Here is a 12,317-nt window from a genome sequence, read left to right on the forward strand (position 1 = left end):
CCCATAGGAATTAACAGGCAATGGATTCCTATGGGCAGTCTCCATTTTGTAACGTTAAGGTCAGGCAGAGTCAGGCGGGCTGGGCAACCACTCACACCTGACTCCTGTTAATTCTGCTAGCAAGTGTAAAAGGTGGAGGAGACAGGCACACTGAGTGAGCTGGGGATTCTGGATGGTGCAAAGAGGCCAGGAGGGAAGAACAGCAGCTGGAGGAACCCTGGAAGAAGGACTGCCAGATCACTGAGTCTGTGAGTACAGGGGAGGCTGTAGTGTGGCGAGGGAGCTGTGACTCCAGAGAGCCAACCCAGAGGCAGCTGGGGATACCTGGCAGCGCCCAAGCCAGGGCTCCTCCCCTGGGTAAGATACTGAAGCACCGGCCTTTGAAGGGCAGGTGGTGAGACCCAGACCTCAGACATCCTACTGAGACAATCTGCTACTCCCAAAACCGCCAGAATGCTATTAAGGGGAGCAGGCGAAGTGGGAGCAAACAAAGAGTGAGGCATTGTGGATCTTGAAGTTCAGAGAAATGATTTTGTTGGAAAAGCTGAACAAGGTGAGACACGAGAAGGAGCAGATCTTCTGGGGCAAAGGTGAACCACACTGGAGCAGGATGACCGATCGAGGGACCAGAGCGAACGGTAGGAAAACCCGAAGATCCCTGCAGAAGGTTGTTGTCTCTGGGAAACCGTGAAGGATACTCAGAGAAAGCCAAATCCCAGGCAAGAAGAAACATGCATTGTGTTTCAAGGATGCCAGCGACCCACCAGGGTGAACGACAGAGCAGGGGAAGTGAGGCCAAGCCTGTGGCATCAACCTGGACTCGTGAATCAAAGCCGCAGAGACATGAAAGGAATGCACACAACCAGTGAGTTAGCTGAAGACATGAAAGGCCAGTTTGTGTCAAGGAAAGATTGAAGCCGCAACAGTGTAACTCACAGTTGAAGGTTGCGCGCATGCTGATGAGACGCGAAAGAAAGAAAACCAGTAGTGAACTTTTAAGTTACCCATAACTGTGAACCAGTGATACAGAGTAGTGCAGTGGTCCGGCCAAAGGAAAGTCTCTGCAAATTGTTTGATTTTCTTGTTATAAAGAGGCAAAGTGAACAAACTGTTAAATGCGCAATGGTCAAGATTAACCCTGACGAAAGGGGAAGTTAAAAGGTGATTGCATTAAGAGGAAGATTTCTTCGAAGTTTTCTGATTGTGGTATGGAACTACCAAGAGATATTGGGGCCAATAACATAAGGGAGAGCTGAAGTTAAAGTCAAAGTGGTACTGCGGAGGTCTATGGTAAAAGCCTTGCACATCTGAATGTCTTCAACATCAGTGAAAAGTCTAGCCCGACTGAGGGATACCGGAAACATTAAATAAGCTTGGGAAAGGGAACCCCTGCAAGTGCTGTGATTGCGAGGTCCGAGCCCGGCTGAGGGAGATCTACGTTAAATCAGGTAATTTTTGTTGAAAGGTCCGAGCCCGTCAGAGGGAGACCCACGTGAACTGTTGATAGCTTGAGAGGTCAGAGCCCAACAGAGGGAGACTGGAGACCTATGTGAACTTTTGTTGAACTGTGAAAGAACTTTTAGAAAACTAGAAAAAGTCACTTTAACGTGGAAAGCCAAGCGGGGCTCGACCCACATTTTGAACTGCCTTTTTTTGATAACCTGAGCCAGAGCCAGAGTGTGTCATCCTGTTTACGGGGGCCACCTTACTCCGTGCTGTCCAACGTGGGGAGGAGAGCCGACTCAGCCACCTTGATCCTTTATGTTGGAACACTGACTTTCTTTTGCATACGCATTCCACTTTAAACACTTTCGTATAAGAGATAGGGCAGGCATTTGGTTTTTGTCAGTATAGGCCATTTTGATTTGACAAAGACCGACTAGGACTGTGTTTTCTTTATTATTTCATAGTAGAGACTACTCCCATCATAGCTATAGAGCAAAGCAGGAGTGTTTCCAAACCCAAAGAATTTCATAAAGGTATTGCAACTTGTAACACTTGTGTCAGTGTCATACTTGTGATACCATTCCTTCCTTACACTAGGACCTGGATTATTCACTGGATTTCCATGCTTGGATCCTTCCTTATTTGTAAGTTTATTATTGAAGCAAAAGTCTATGGTCTAGTACTGTGCATTGACTATATCCTTTCGTTCATTATATATCCTGTGTTGTCTCTGTAGCTCAAGAATTCATTCTCCTCAGATCGAGAGAGGGTGTGTCAAGTAGCACTACTGCTCTGGTCCATGGGTCATACAGATTAGGTTTTAGTCTGTTGGGCTTGTTGATTGGAAAAGGAGGTAGCATAGCATCCCGACTTCTGAAAAACTACTTTGGTCTTCATGCAAGTATGGCAGATCGGAAAATTACATTTGTACTTATAATTCAAAACTTTCTTAACAAGCCACATTTCTCAATGTGTCTCTGTCACTCAGATGAATACTACGAACTTAGAAATGAAAAGAAACTTCATAGAAACAGTTAAATGAATACAGATTAGTTCAAGAAAATGACTGTTCCAGGTAGAGTTACAACTCCCCTGCTCCTTCACCTCTCCATATGCACAAGTCGTAGGTAATTTCCATATATTTGGGTCATGCACTAAGCACCATAATAGTAAATACAAACACAGATTACAGTTAGCTGTTGATTCGTTAAAACTAAATTAAGAGCATAAGTACATACAACAGGGCTACCATTACATTTTAAACATACCTCTACAATCTTTTCACGATTTTTGGTTGGGTTCATTGGGGGCTCTGTGAGCAGTATTTTACAGTTCTTGGTTTCAATGTTGAGTTTTTCAGGGCCAAATGTGTAATCCCAGAGATGTTTCATGTCATCCCAGTTCCGAACTATGCCATTCTCCATTGGGTAGTTCACCTCCAGCATGGAACGCAATTTACTTGCCTCATCACCAACCATGAGATCCTAAAACAGAAAGACAAAATCGTGGTTGAATACTGAAGGGTGGCTTCAAATTCAACAACTCCACCAAGTGCAATGTTCGAACTACATAGAGATGGCACTGAATATGTTTTGCCCAGCTACACAAATCAATGGTGCAATATTGGTATTCGGGTCAAACTGGCAAGGTTAAAGAGAAATAGTAGTGTGAACTCTATGTAGTAAAATTGCTATCCAATCTGGTGAGGTTGTCATGCATGAAGAATACACAGATGCTAGATGATTAAATACTTACATTGATTGCATTGTTTTATATGCGCAGGAGTTTAATGCTGAAGAAAAGATTGGTTAAAGAAAGATCTGGAATGCCAGCAAGGCATTGGTCAAGATGGACGCCTTTTGAAAGCAGTACAGTACATGCTGGAAAAACCATGCTAAGTCACTTTGCCACTGTGTGAACGTGACTGTTAAAAACACTGGCAGCAATCTTCAATTTCACCATCTTTATGCAGAGGTAAGGGAGGGCTAAAATGATAATGCAGGTTACCCCCTATCGAAAACCAAAGGGAAGGCCGCTGCCAGTATTAATTGCCACAAGCATTCACACACGTGTCTTTATAACCGGAAAAGCACTACAAAATACTGACACAAAAATACAAATCATAAAAAATGGAATGGAAGGATGAGGCTGCTTAAGGTCAGAAAATCAGTAAGTACTCAGCAGGAAAAGGCAGATACAGGTGTGCTCAGCAGAAGATCGCGCAGGAGTCAAAAGCCTCGGCAACATTCACAGGGCACCTAATCACATGGCACACTTTGTTATCACCATAGAGCAAATCACCAGGAGTATTGTTATGTAGTTCAAAAGAGGAGACTACACATGCATTACTTGGAACATAATATTTGTTTTTCTTTGTTCCTTGTTGTTTGACCTTCTCTTTTACTATGACCATGTTTATGATTTCATGTTTTGGGATGTGGAAATATGTAAAAACTAATTTTATGTGGTGTGTGATGTCGCTTCTGACATTATTCTTATGACTGTCAGTTCAATTTGTTTGTTTTTTGTATATTGACCACACTAGAGACTAACATCACTTAAAGATCCCTGTATCATGGAAATTATGTTATTTTAAAGTTTCATTTTGAGCCCTGAAGAAGAGATTAAATGTCAAAATACGTGTCTGCTCATTTGTTAGGAGGATTTTTGGCTCACGTTAGGAGAAGCTTCACTCAACATGCGATGCACTTTTTATAAATATTTTTACTTTTCACACAGTAACCCTAATTAAAATGTAATTGCAATATGTAACACAAGATCTTATTTGTTCACTCTGCATCAAGCCACAACACTGTATCTATGAGGTTGAGCACATTTGAAACTTGAATCCTATTCTAACACAACATTCATAGGCTTCTGAGCGTGCAGTCTGGCCTCTTTCTCAGTATTTATGGATGTATTGTATTTGTAATGCGCAGAAAACATTTGCCACATGGGGCATCAGGGCCCAGAATAGAAAACGACAAAGCATACCGCCAAATGCTAGGTCAGCCAGGACCATTATTTGGGGAAAAGCTTTGTTTTCAAGGATTTCCTAAAGACCAAATGGTCTTCTAAAAGACAATAAGGTGGTGGCAGAGCATTCCACAACTTGGCCGCCTGAACAGAAAAGGCTTGACCGCCCCACTTCTGATGTTTAAATTTTGGAGCCATCAGAAGCCAGTGAAGGCTGATCTCAAATGACGAATGGGGACATAATGAGTAAGATAGTCGTTTACCATATTATGCCTTGTAGACCAGACAGAGGACCTTAAATTCAATGTGCTGAGTTAACGGGAGACAACGTAACACGTGCATTGCCTGAGAAATGTGCCCAGACCATTTTAACCGAAGGATGACCCCAGTGGCTTTATTCTAGATAAGCCGCAGTTTTGAAGATTTTTTTCAGAAGGCCCAGATACACATAATTACAGTAGTCGAGCCAACTCGACATAAGCGCGTTCAGTTGCACCTTTTGTAGGAAAGGCAAATTAGTCTACAAATCTTTTCAGACTTTTCACCTAGTAGGCCAACCTCTTCTGATCTCAGGCAGAAAAGGGGAAAGGCACTCACCAGAGGTCAGGGGTGTGAACCCCATTAGAGTCTTACAGATGTAGAAAATCAGATTATACAGTTACCCTCACCCTCCCACCCTGGGTTCCATGTGATAATAACGAATCCAAAAATAACAAAAACTCTTTTAGTGAATTAAAAATAACAAAACAATATTGAGGGCTCCCCCCACCCCCCAAGCTCCCCTGTTTCCCTAGCATTAATTACCCCACCTGAACCCCCACCCCCTTTTTAATCCCTTAACCCACCCCCATATATACCTTTACCCAAAAATTCTATATTATTTAGTTAATAAAAATGTGTTAAAAACGTGATCTGTTATTCTGAATTCATTAATTTCACTGTATACCCCCACCTTTACTGAGAAACCATCAACAGCATTGTGGGCATTCTCTTCAAACTTCTCTCCCTCTCCTTCCAGAACACATGGTCTGAAAAGCTTGTACCAAGGCTCAGAATTGGAGCAGTGCTTACCCAGGAAAGAAGAAGATAAGTAAAGAAACAGTAGACCCTAGACTAGCAAAGAAGTGCCAAAAAAGTATCTTGGCAGAACCAAAGCAGAGCATGTAAGAAATCCAACAGACACAACAGTCTACCAATGATAGCCAAGACTAGGGGGCTAAAAGCACAGCCAGAGTATTAAGCAGGAAAATGAGATATAGGTAAACATGTGAGGACATGTAATTAAGACCTCACTGGAACAACATCAGTCTCAAGCTCTTCCGAGGACAGACCGACAGACACACACACACACACACACTTCTTCCTCAAGAAGTTCTCCAGAGGCAAATGTCCACCTTCTCTGTCAAAGTAGCAGTAGAAGCCATAGGCATAAAAAGGCACAATTGCTGGGTAGAAATAAAGTGCATGCATGAATCAGCATTCACAACAAAGTTGATGCGTGTTTCACTCGATTTGCAAATAACTACTTGGAAAAAACCTAGAGAAGAAACGCATTAAAAAAAAAAGACAGAGGATAATGTGCAGGTCTGAAATGTAGAACCATAGCAACTTGTAAGCCAAAGATAAAACACTTTCCATCAATGTAGTTAGCTTTCATATGAAGGGACAATAGGAAGAAAGAAAAATCACTTTGGGAGGAAACAATGGATATTTTGGATAGCTAATGAGGAACGTAATTGGGGGTATCTGTGATGCCCCCAATTAAAAAAGTTTTCACTTTATGTCAGTGTCTCAGTAAAAAGGTATTTCTGTGTCATGAATGAGTGTCTCTTAGTAGCCCACAGAGTGTATAGAAAGTAGCCACCTACTTAAATACAGTGCCACGTCTACATGGAGATCTAGAACATACAAGTTTATTTTAATGTAACACCTTATTCCTATTATGATTTTCAGGGTGCAAAATTTCAAGTTATAGACCACTAACCACACACAAAAGTCACTCGCCCCCATTTGTGAAACAAGTGTGGTGGATGACGCATCGCAAGTCCATGTCTGCCTAAACTTCAGCAATAGTGTGTCGCGTTAGCAAAAACTACAGCAAATAAAATGCTTTGCATTAGCAATTGCTAGCAATTTGTGTCCTGTTCTGCCACAGCTCTGTGGGTCATACTAGTCAATGTAATCCAAAACATCAAGGCATGATGGGACGGGCTGGGTTAGTCCCAATATGCCCAATGACCATTGCGCCACTGACTCTGGGTAAAGGGCTAGCTAACACACATGCCACTGATCTCCACTGTTACGCCAGCTTGCCGCCTTCTTGCGCTCCCACCTGCCAGGTGTCTGCCCCCACCCCCCCATGTGCATGTGTGCTGTCTGGATGATCAGCATTGTGTAAATCGGAAAACGAGCTGTGTATTGATCCGATCTGTAGAGATAAGATCGGATCTGCTCAGCTCGTTTTCCAATTGCACTTGCTTAAGGTCTCCAGCCCCTCAAGGTAAGTGAACACTGGACTGTAGAGGATTTATGCAAGCCCCACGTTTTGTTTTACTGAAAGAATACCAATTGAACATGAGCATTTTTTAAAACATTAGCAGGAAGCACCAGGCCACTTTTGCAAGCTGCCAATGGGAAGCTTCACATGCATAAAATTGCTTCTAAGCCAGTCAGGTAAAAAACACATTCCTTACTTTTCTTTCTGTGCTGTTACTGCGTCCAATTTCAGACAGGGCACCAGTCTACATAGGTAGCCCGATTGTGGGCGCCAAAAACACCCGCCTGTCAAGCTTCTGTAATCTGCTGCACTCCGCAGCACTGGGGCTTCATGGGTCAGGGTGGCTGGTGTGATGGATCTGATGGGCTCATCTCCGTTTTCCTGGCAATGACCTCCTCCCACGTGGCCAGGGGATGGCAGCTGCTACCTGGTCCTGACCCTGGGGGTGGCTTTATGAGGGAGGATCACATGGGGGGGGGAGACAATCTCTGGAGAGATATCCTACATTCATTGGACAAGATCGAGTATTCTCCCCCTTTCCCACGAGGAAGACCCTTTAATACCAGAGTTCTAAATAGTCTATTGTCACCCTGGTCAGGTCTCTACTCCACCAAACATCCACAACTCACAGATAACACCTTTTGTTTCTGATGTGCCTGTATGTGAAATCTCTAAGAAAGAACATCTAAGAGTTAAAAGTCCAATGACATTCATGGATTTCAACACTCATAACCACCCACGAGGAGGCGGAGGATGAGGGAGTTTGTGCAAAATGGCAGAAGCCCAAAGTACAACATGAAGGCTAGTTGTTTTTCCAAATATTCAGTGCACGGGACATTTAAAGATGGCAACCGCACTATGGAGTTGAGCAGTGCAGGAGAAGACGTTAAACCCCATGGTGAGGCTCATGGACACGTGTGACATTAACCAGGCTACTGAAACGGAGAAGGCTGCTGAAACAGGAGGAGAGGCTCTGCATTCAAGCAAAGAGGACTGTGGAGACGCTGGGGGCTGAGCAGGAGCTCCTGGAGGTTCAATCGCTCAATGAGGCAGCATTCACCCGTCTGGGCCGAAAAGCAGACGTGTGACCATGGAGCCACACAGGAAGCTGGAAGAACATCCGCACACTCCAAAGTGAAAGGCAGGTGAAGAAATCACACCGCAGAAGCACGAGCAGGGTCAGAGACACTGGAAGTAACCAATGAGTCTGCCCAAAGCAGCTTGGGACCCCATGGAGTTTTGACAAGCACACCAACAAGTTTTTGAATGGTACGAGATTGCTGACACAAAGAAGTTTGTTTGCATGCAGTCAAGGCAAAGTACAAATTCTACACCCAATAAGAAGAATGTTTCAATGCAGACAAGGCAAAGTACAAAGGCAAACCCCAATCAAGTACAGATTCATGAGATGCCAGTCTGTGGGAGAAGTATGAGAAAATGTTACCATAGATAGATATATCAAGCATCTCAAAATATGCATTTATGGTATGGCCAGAGAACTCTGAAACGCATAAAAGACCTGGCAGGTGAGTAGACCAGGCAGCTGAAATTATATAAAGAGTCCTGGCAAGAGACAGCTACACAAGATTAGCTTCAAGGCCGAAGCACAGTTGTGTTGACTTTTGTCTCAGTACTTCACTGTTGCACCGTCCAGTTCAGTGATTTCTACACCCTGTATTACAAATGCACTTGTGTTGCTCATGGTTTCCCCATAAAAGGACCATAGAGAATGTAATTGTTGTTAATCCTAACCCAAAGAATCTATTTTGGATGAGCATTTCTGTACCATGTTATGTACGTTATATGTAATTTTTCGAGTATCTTATGAATGCCTAATGTATTTATAACACATGCTTCTTATGTATTACATTTTGATCAAAAGTAGCAGTCATTGCCACTATTTGCTTGTTTATTGACAGTCAGGAGCTAGTGTATTCTCTGGGGTTCCGTAACCTTGCTCAATTGTGTCCTATAAACACAATGTACCCGCAAGGCTTCATCACAAGGTCATAAGTGAGATGACAGTTATTGCCAAATGCTGGCAATGTCATGATAGGTACCTCCCACCATTGTAAAAATGCTATACTATATTAGTAATTGCTTATGATATGCTATATAATATGCGCTCTAAGGGAGGTCCCTGCAGAGCTCTGTGTGACAACAGAAGGGACACTTGTCCTTCTGTATTTTCCCACTCATCAGCTGATAATTCTGTACGCTGTTTATTTTATATCTAATACAAGAAGCTTGGTTTGCCATCAGTCGGGTGTCTTATCTCCTTATTGCTGCACACCGAGGCCCAGGTGGCCTTTGGGAAGGGGCCAACCTTGGCTACCACAGTAAGGAACCATGGGTGAACTAAGGAAAACTAAGATAAACAAGACGCACCAGGACACCCTCCGCCAATGCCGAAATTCAACGCGGAGCATCATCAACGGCTCACAGGTATGCAGCAGTACACAAACAGCTGTTGGAGGGCGGCGAAGCCATACCAAAACCAACAGGAGGGCTACCAGAGTACCTCAGAAGCAGGCGGACATGACAACCAACCTAACAGGGCTATGCAGGCCTGAAGCCCAGTCGGGGCTACTGACTTGAATACCCCAAGAGGGGGTAGACACAACAAGAGACTGAACAGGCTGAGCAAGTCTGAGGCACACGCATAGCTAATATCCCGAATACCCCAGGAACGAGTGGAAAGATAAACAACCAAGTACAGCAGGCTGAGCCTGCTCAAAGCCAACACAGGCTAACGACTCAACAAACCCGGGAAGGAACTAGAGAAAAAACCAGAACACGAGGATGAGCAAGCCACAAAGTCTACACAGGGTGAACTACTGGAGTACGCCATGAGGGGACAAGAGAAACAACAAGGCATACCAGGTTGAGCAAGTTCAAGATTGAATCACCCAGGAGGAATATAGAGAACGAACAGTGGTTTTGTTGGACAGATCAGTCTCCAGGGATAGAGAAACGTAGATCCCACGTGAAGGGGTAAAGTAGAAACCATAAATAATATGTTAAAGGATATTTATACAATGCACTATCACCACCGGAGTGGTCCCCTGGCGCTCTGGCGGATCTGAAAAGCAAGAGGGTAGAGTAGGTTAGTAGAACTGAGCGCTAAAACGCGCAAGAGAGCTGTGATGTGCTGTTGGCAGCTTCAGTTTGGTTTACACCGTTCGCGGAGCGTGGGTGTGATTTTTCGGTCGGTAGTTGTCATGTGCTGCTGTGCGAGGCTATGTGTGGTTTGTTTCGTTGTTGTGGTGTGCTAAAGTGTGTGCGGTTTGTTGTGCAATATAGGTATGGATATGTAAGGTTGAGAATTTGACAGGTGTAAGCAGAGGGATGAGATTTTTAGTGGGTTGGTTAGTGGTGGCGCTCAATCGTACCCCCTCCACTTTGGCCACCTGTGATACGCATCCATGCTAATGTGTATTTTGGTGAGCTAGGGGGGAGGCTCCCTCCTATATTCTGTGGAGGGTTGTGGGTTGTCTGTAGTGGCAATGCCTCCTCCACCCTGTGTAAAGCATAATGGGGCATATCCCAGAGTGCAGCCGGTATTGCCTACCTGGGCCCATTCAAGCAGGGTTGGAGGGGGGGCTCTTGCCTGTGCCCTTAAGCTACCTGGTTGGTCGCCACTGTTTCCCCTTCAACTCTTGTCCCCTCTGTCTGTGGTTCAACCTAGGAAGCTCCCATTTCTCTTGTTAGCTTGCGTTAAGGCCCTCCATGGGGACCCAGGTCTCCCTCCCACTCAGAAGACTCTCCACCTCCCTGCACTTGTCGTGGTATGCTATAGTACTCCGTCTTGCGACATGTGTGTTCATCCTAAGGGGTGAGGGTGGTTCTCATTCATTTTAGTCCGGTTCCGATTTGAACAGCCATGGTTTTTAGGAGTTTTCAGAATTTTAGATGGTCTATCATGTTTCGTATTTCTCTCGGGAGAGTACAGTCTAGGTTCCAGTTGATGGATCCGAGGGTTCTGGTCAGCTGGTAAATGGTGATTTCCTTTTATAGGGCTTCTACTCCTTTACCGAGGATTGCTCTGTGCGTTATGCACATTGTTTTGAATGCGATTCGTATTTTGACCGGCAGTCAGTGTAGCATTTTTAGCGCAGGAGTGATGTGGTCTCTTCGTGAGAATTTGAGGAGTTTGTACGATGCGTTCTGTAAGCATTTCAGTTTCTAAAGTAGATAATCCAGCATTCCGAGGTATAGGCTGTTGGCGTAGTCTATCCTGGACACTATACGAGGGAAATGATGGCTAGTGTTTTGTGCATAAATGAGAGGAATGGTAGGATCTTTTTGATCGTGTGCAGGTGGAAGAAGCATTTCTTGGTTATTGCGTTTACTTGTGGTTCTAGCATTAGCTCGTTGTCCATTATGATTCCAAGGTGTTTAACTATTTTTGATGGCGTGGGCGCTGTTCCTAGTTCTGTTGGCCATGGGATGTATTGGTTGCTTTCACGTTTTTTGGATATGATCATGATTTCTGTCTTGCCCGGGTTGAGTTTGAGGCGGTTTGTGTTCATCCAATTACAGAGTTCTACTAGCATTGTGTTCTCCTCTTGTACATCTTTGATTTTGTAGATGACTTGGGTGTCATCTGCGTAGTTGTAGCAGGTGAGGCCGTCCCTTTTGATGAGGTTGATTAGTGGTGTCAAGTAGCTGTTGAAGAGGAGTAGGAGATAGGGAGGATCCTTGTGGTACTCCACAGGTGGTGCCATGTGGCGCTGATTTGAATGGTTTTATCCATACTGTTTGTTCTTTCAGATCGGAATGATTTAATCCAGAGCAGCGACGTATCAGTGATCCGTATGTCTTCCAGTCCCCTGATTAGGATATTGTGGTTGACTGTGTCAAACGCTTCGGAGCGGTCAAGTAGAATCAGAGCAGAGTTTGTGTTGGTGTCTGTGTTGGTCTTTAGGTCATCCCAGATAAAGAGAAGTGCTGTCTTCGTCCCTCTCATAGGTCTGAAGCGGAGTTGTGCCTGGTCCAATATTTAGTGTATTTCCACGTGTTCTAGTGTTTGTTCTTAGACATAGGTTTCTAGCAGTTTTGCCCGATAGGGAATGTTTGATATCGGACTGTAGTTATAGAGGTCATCCACATCCCCCGTAGAATGTTTGAGGAGTGGTTTGATGTATGCAGATTTGTAAGACCGCAGTACTTTCCCCATTGAGAGCGATTGGTTGAAGAGGTTTCTGTGGTATTCCAATGGCGTGCCTTGTGTGAGGATCGATTTATAGATGTCTGGTGGGCAGGGGTCCATTGGTGATCCTGCTTTATTGCTAATTTTCACCAGCTTGATGAATCTCTCCACTGATATTTGTGTGAAGTTTTGCAAGGTATTCTGTGGTTCCAGCGCCAGAGAGCCATGGTGCACGATCTGGTCAAC

At 44.3% G+C, this 12,317-nt stretch overlaps 1 protein-coding gene across 1 annotated transcript in view; it reads right to left on the minus strand.

The window, feature by feature from the left end:
- The window catches only part of LOC138467868 (actin-related protein 2), a 599,885-nt gene that overhangs the window by 462,077 nt on the left and 125,491 nt on the right, over positions 1 to 12,317 (minus strand). The window contains exon 3 of the mRNA XM_069608160.1: positions 2,715 to 2,930. Coding sequence (XP_069464261.1) covers positions 2,715 to 2,930 — 216 coding nt within the window. The remainder of the gene's footprint in view (positions 1 to 2,714; positions 2,931 to 12,317) is intronic.

The sequence above is a fragment of the Ambystoma mexicanum genome, chromosome 4q, assembly GCF_040938575.1.
Source record: "Ambystoma mexicanum isolate Mex_15411 chromosome 4q, UKY_AmexF1_1, whole genome shotgun sequence".
Classification (NCBI taxonomy): Eukaryota; Metazoa; Chordata; class Amphibia; order Caudata; family Ambystomatidae; genus Ambystoma; species Ambystoma mexicanum.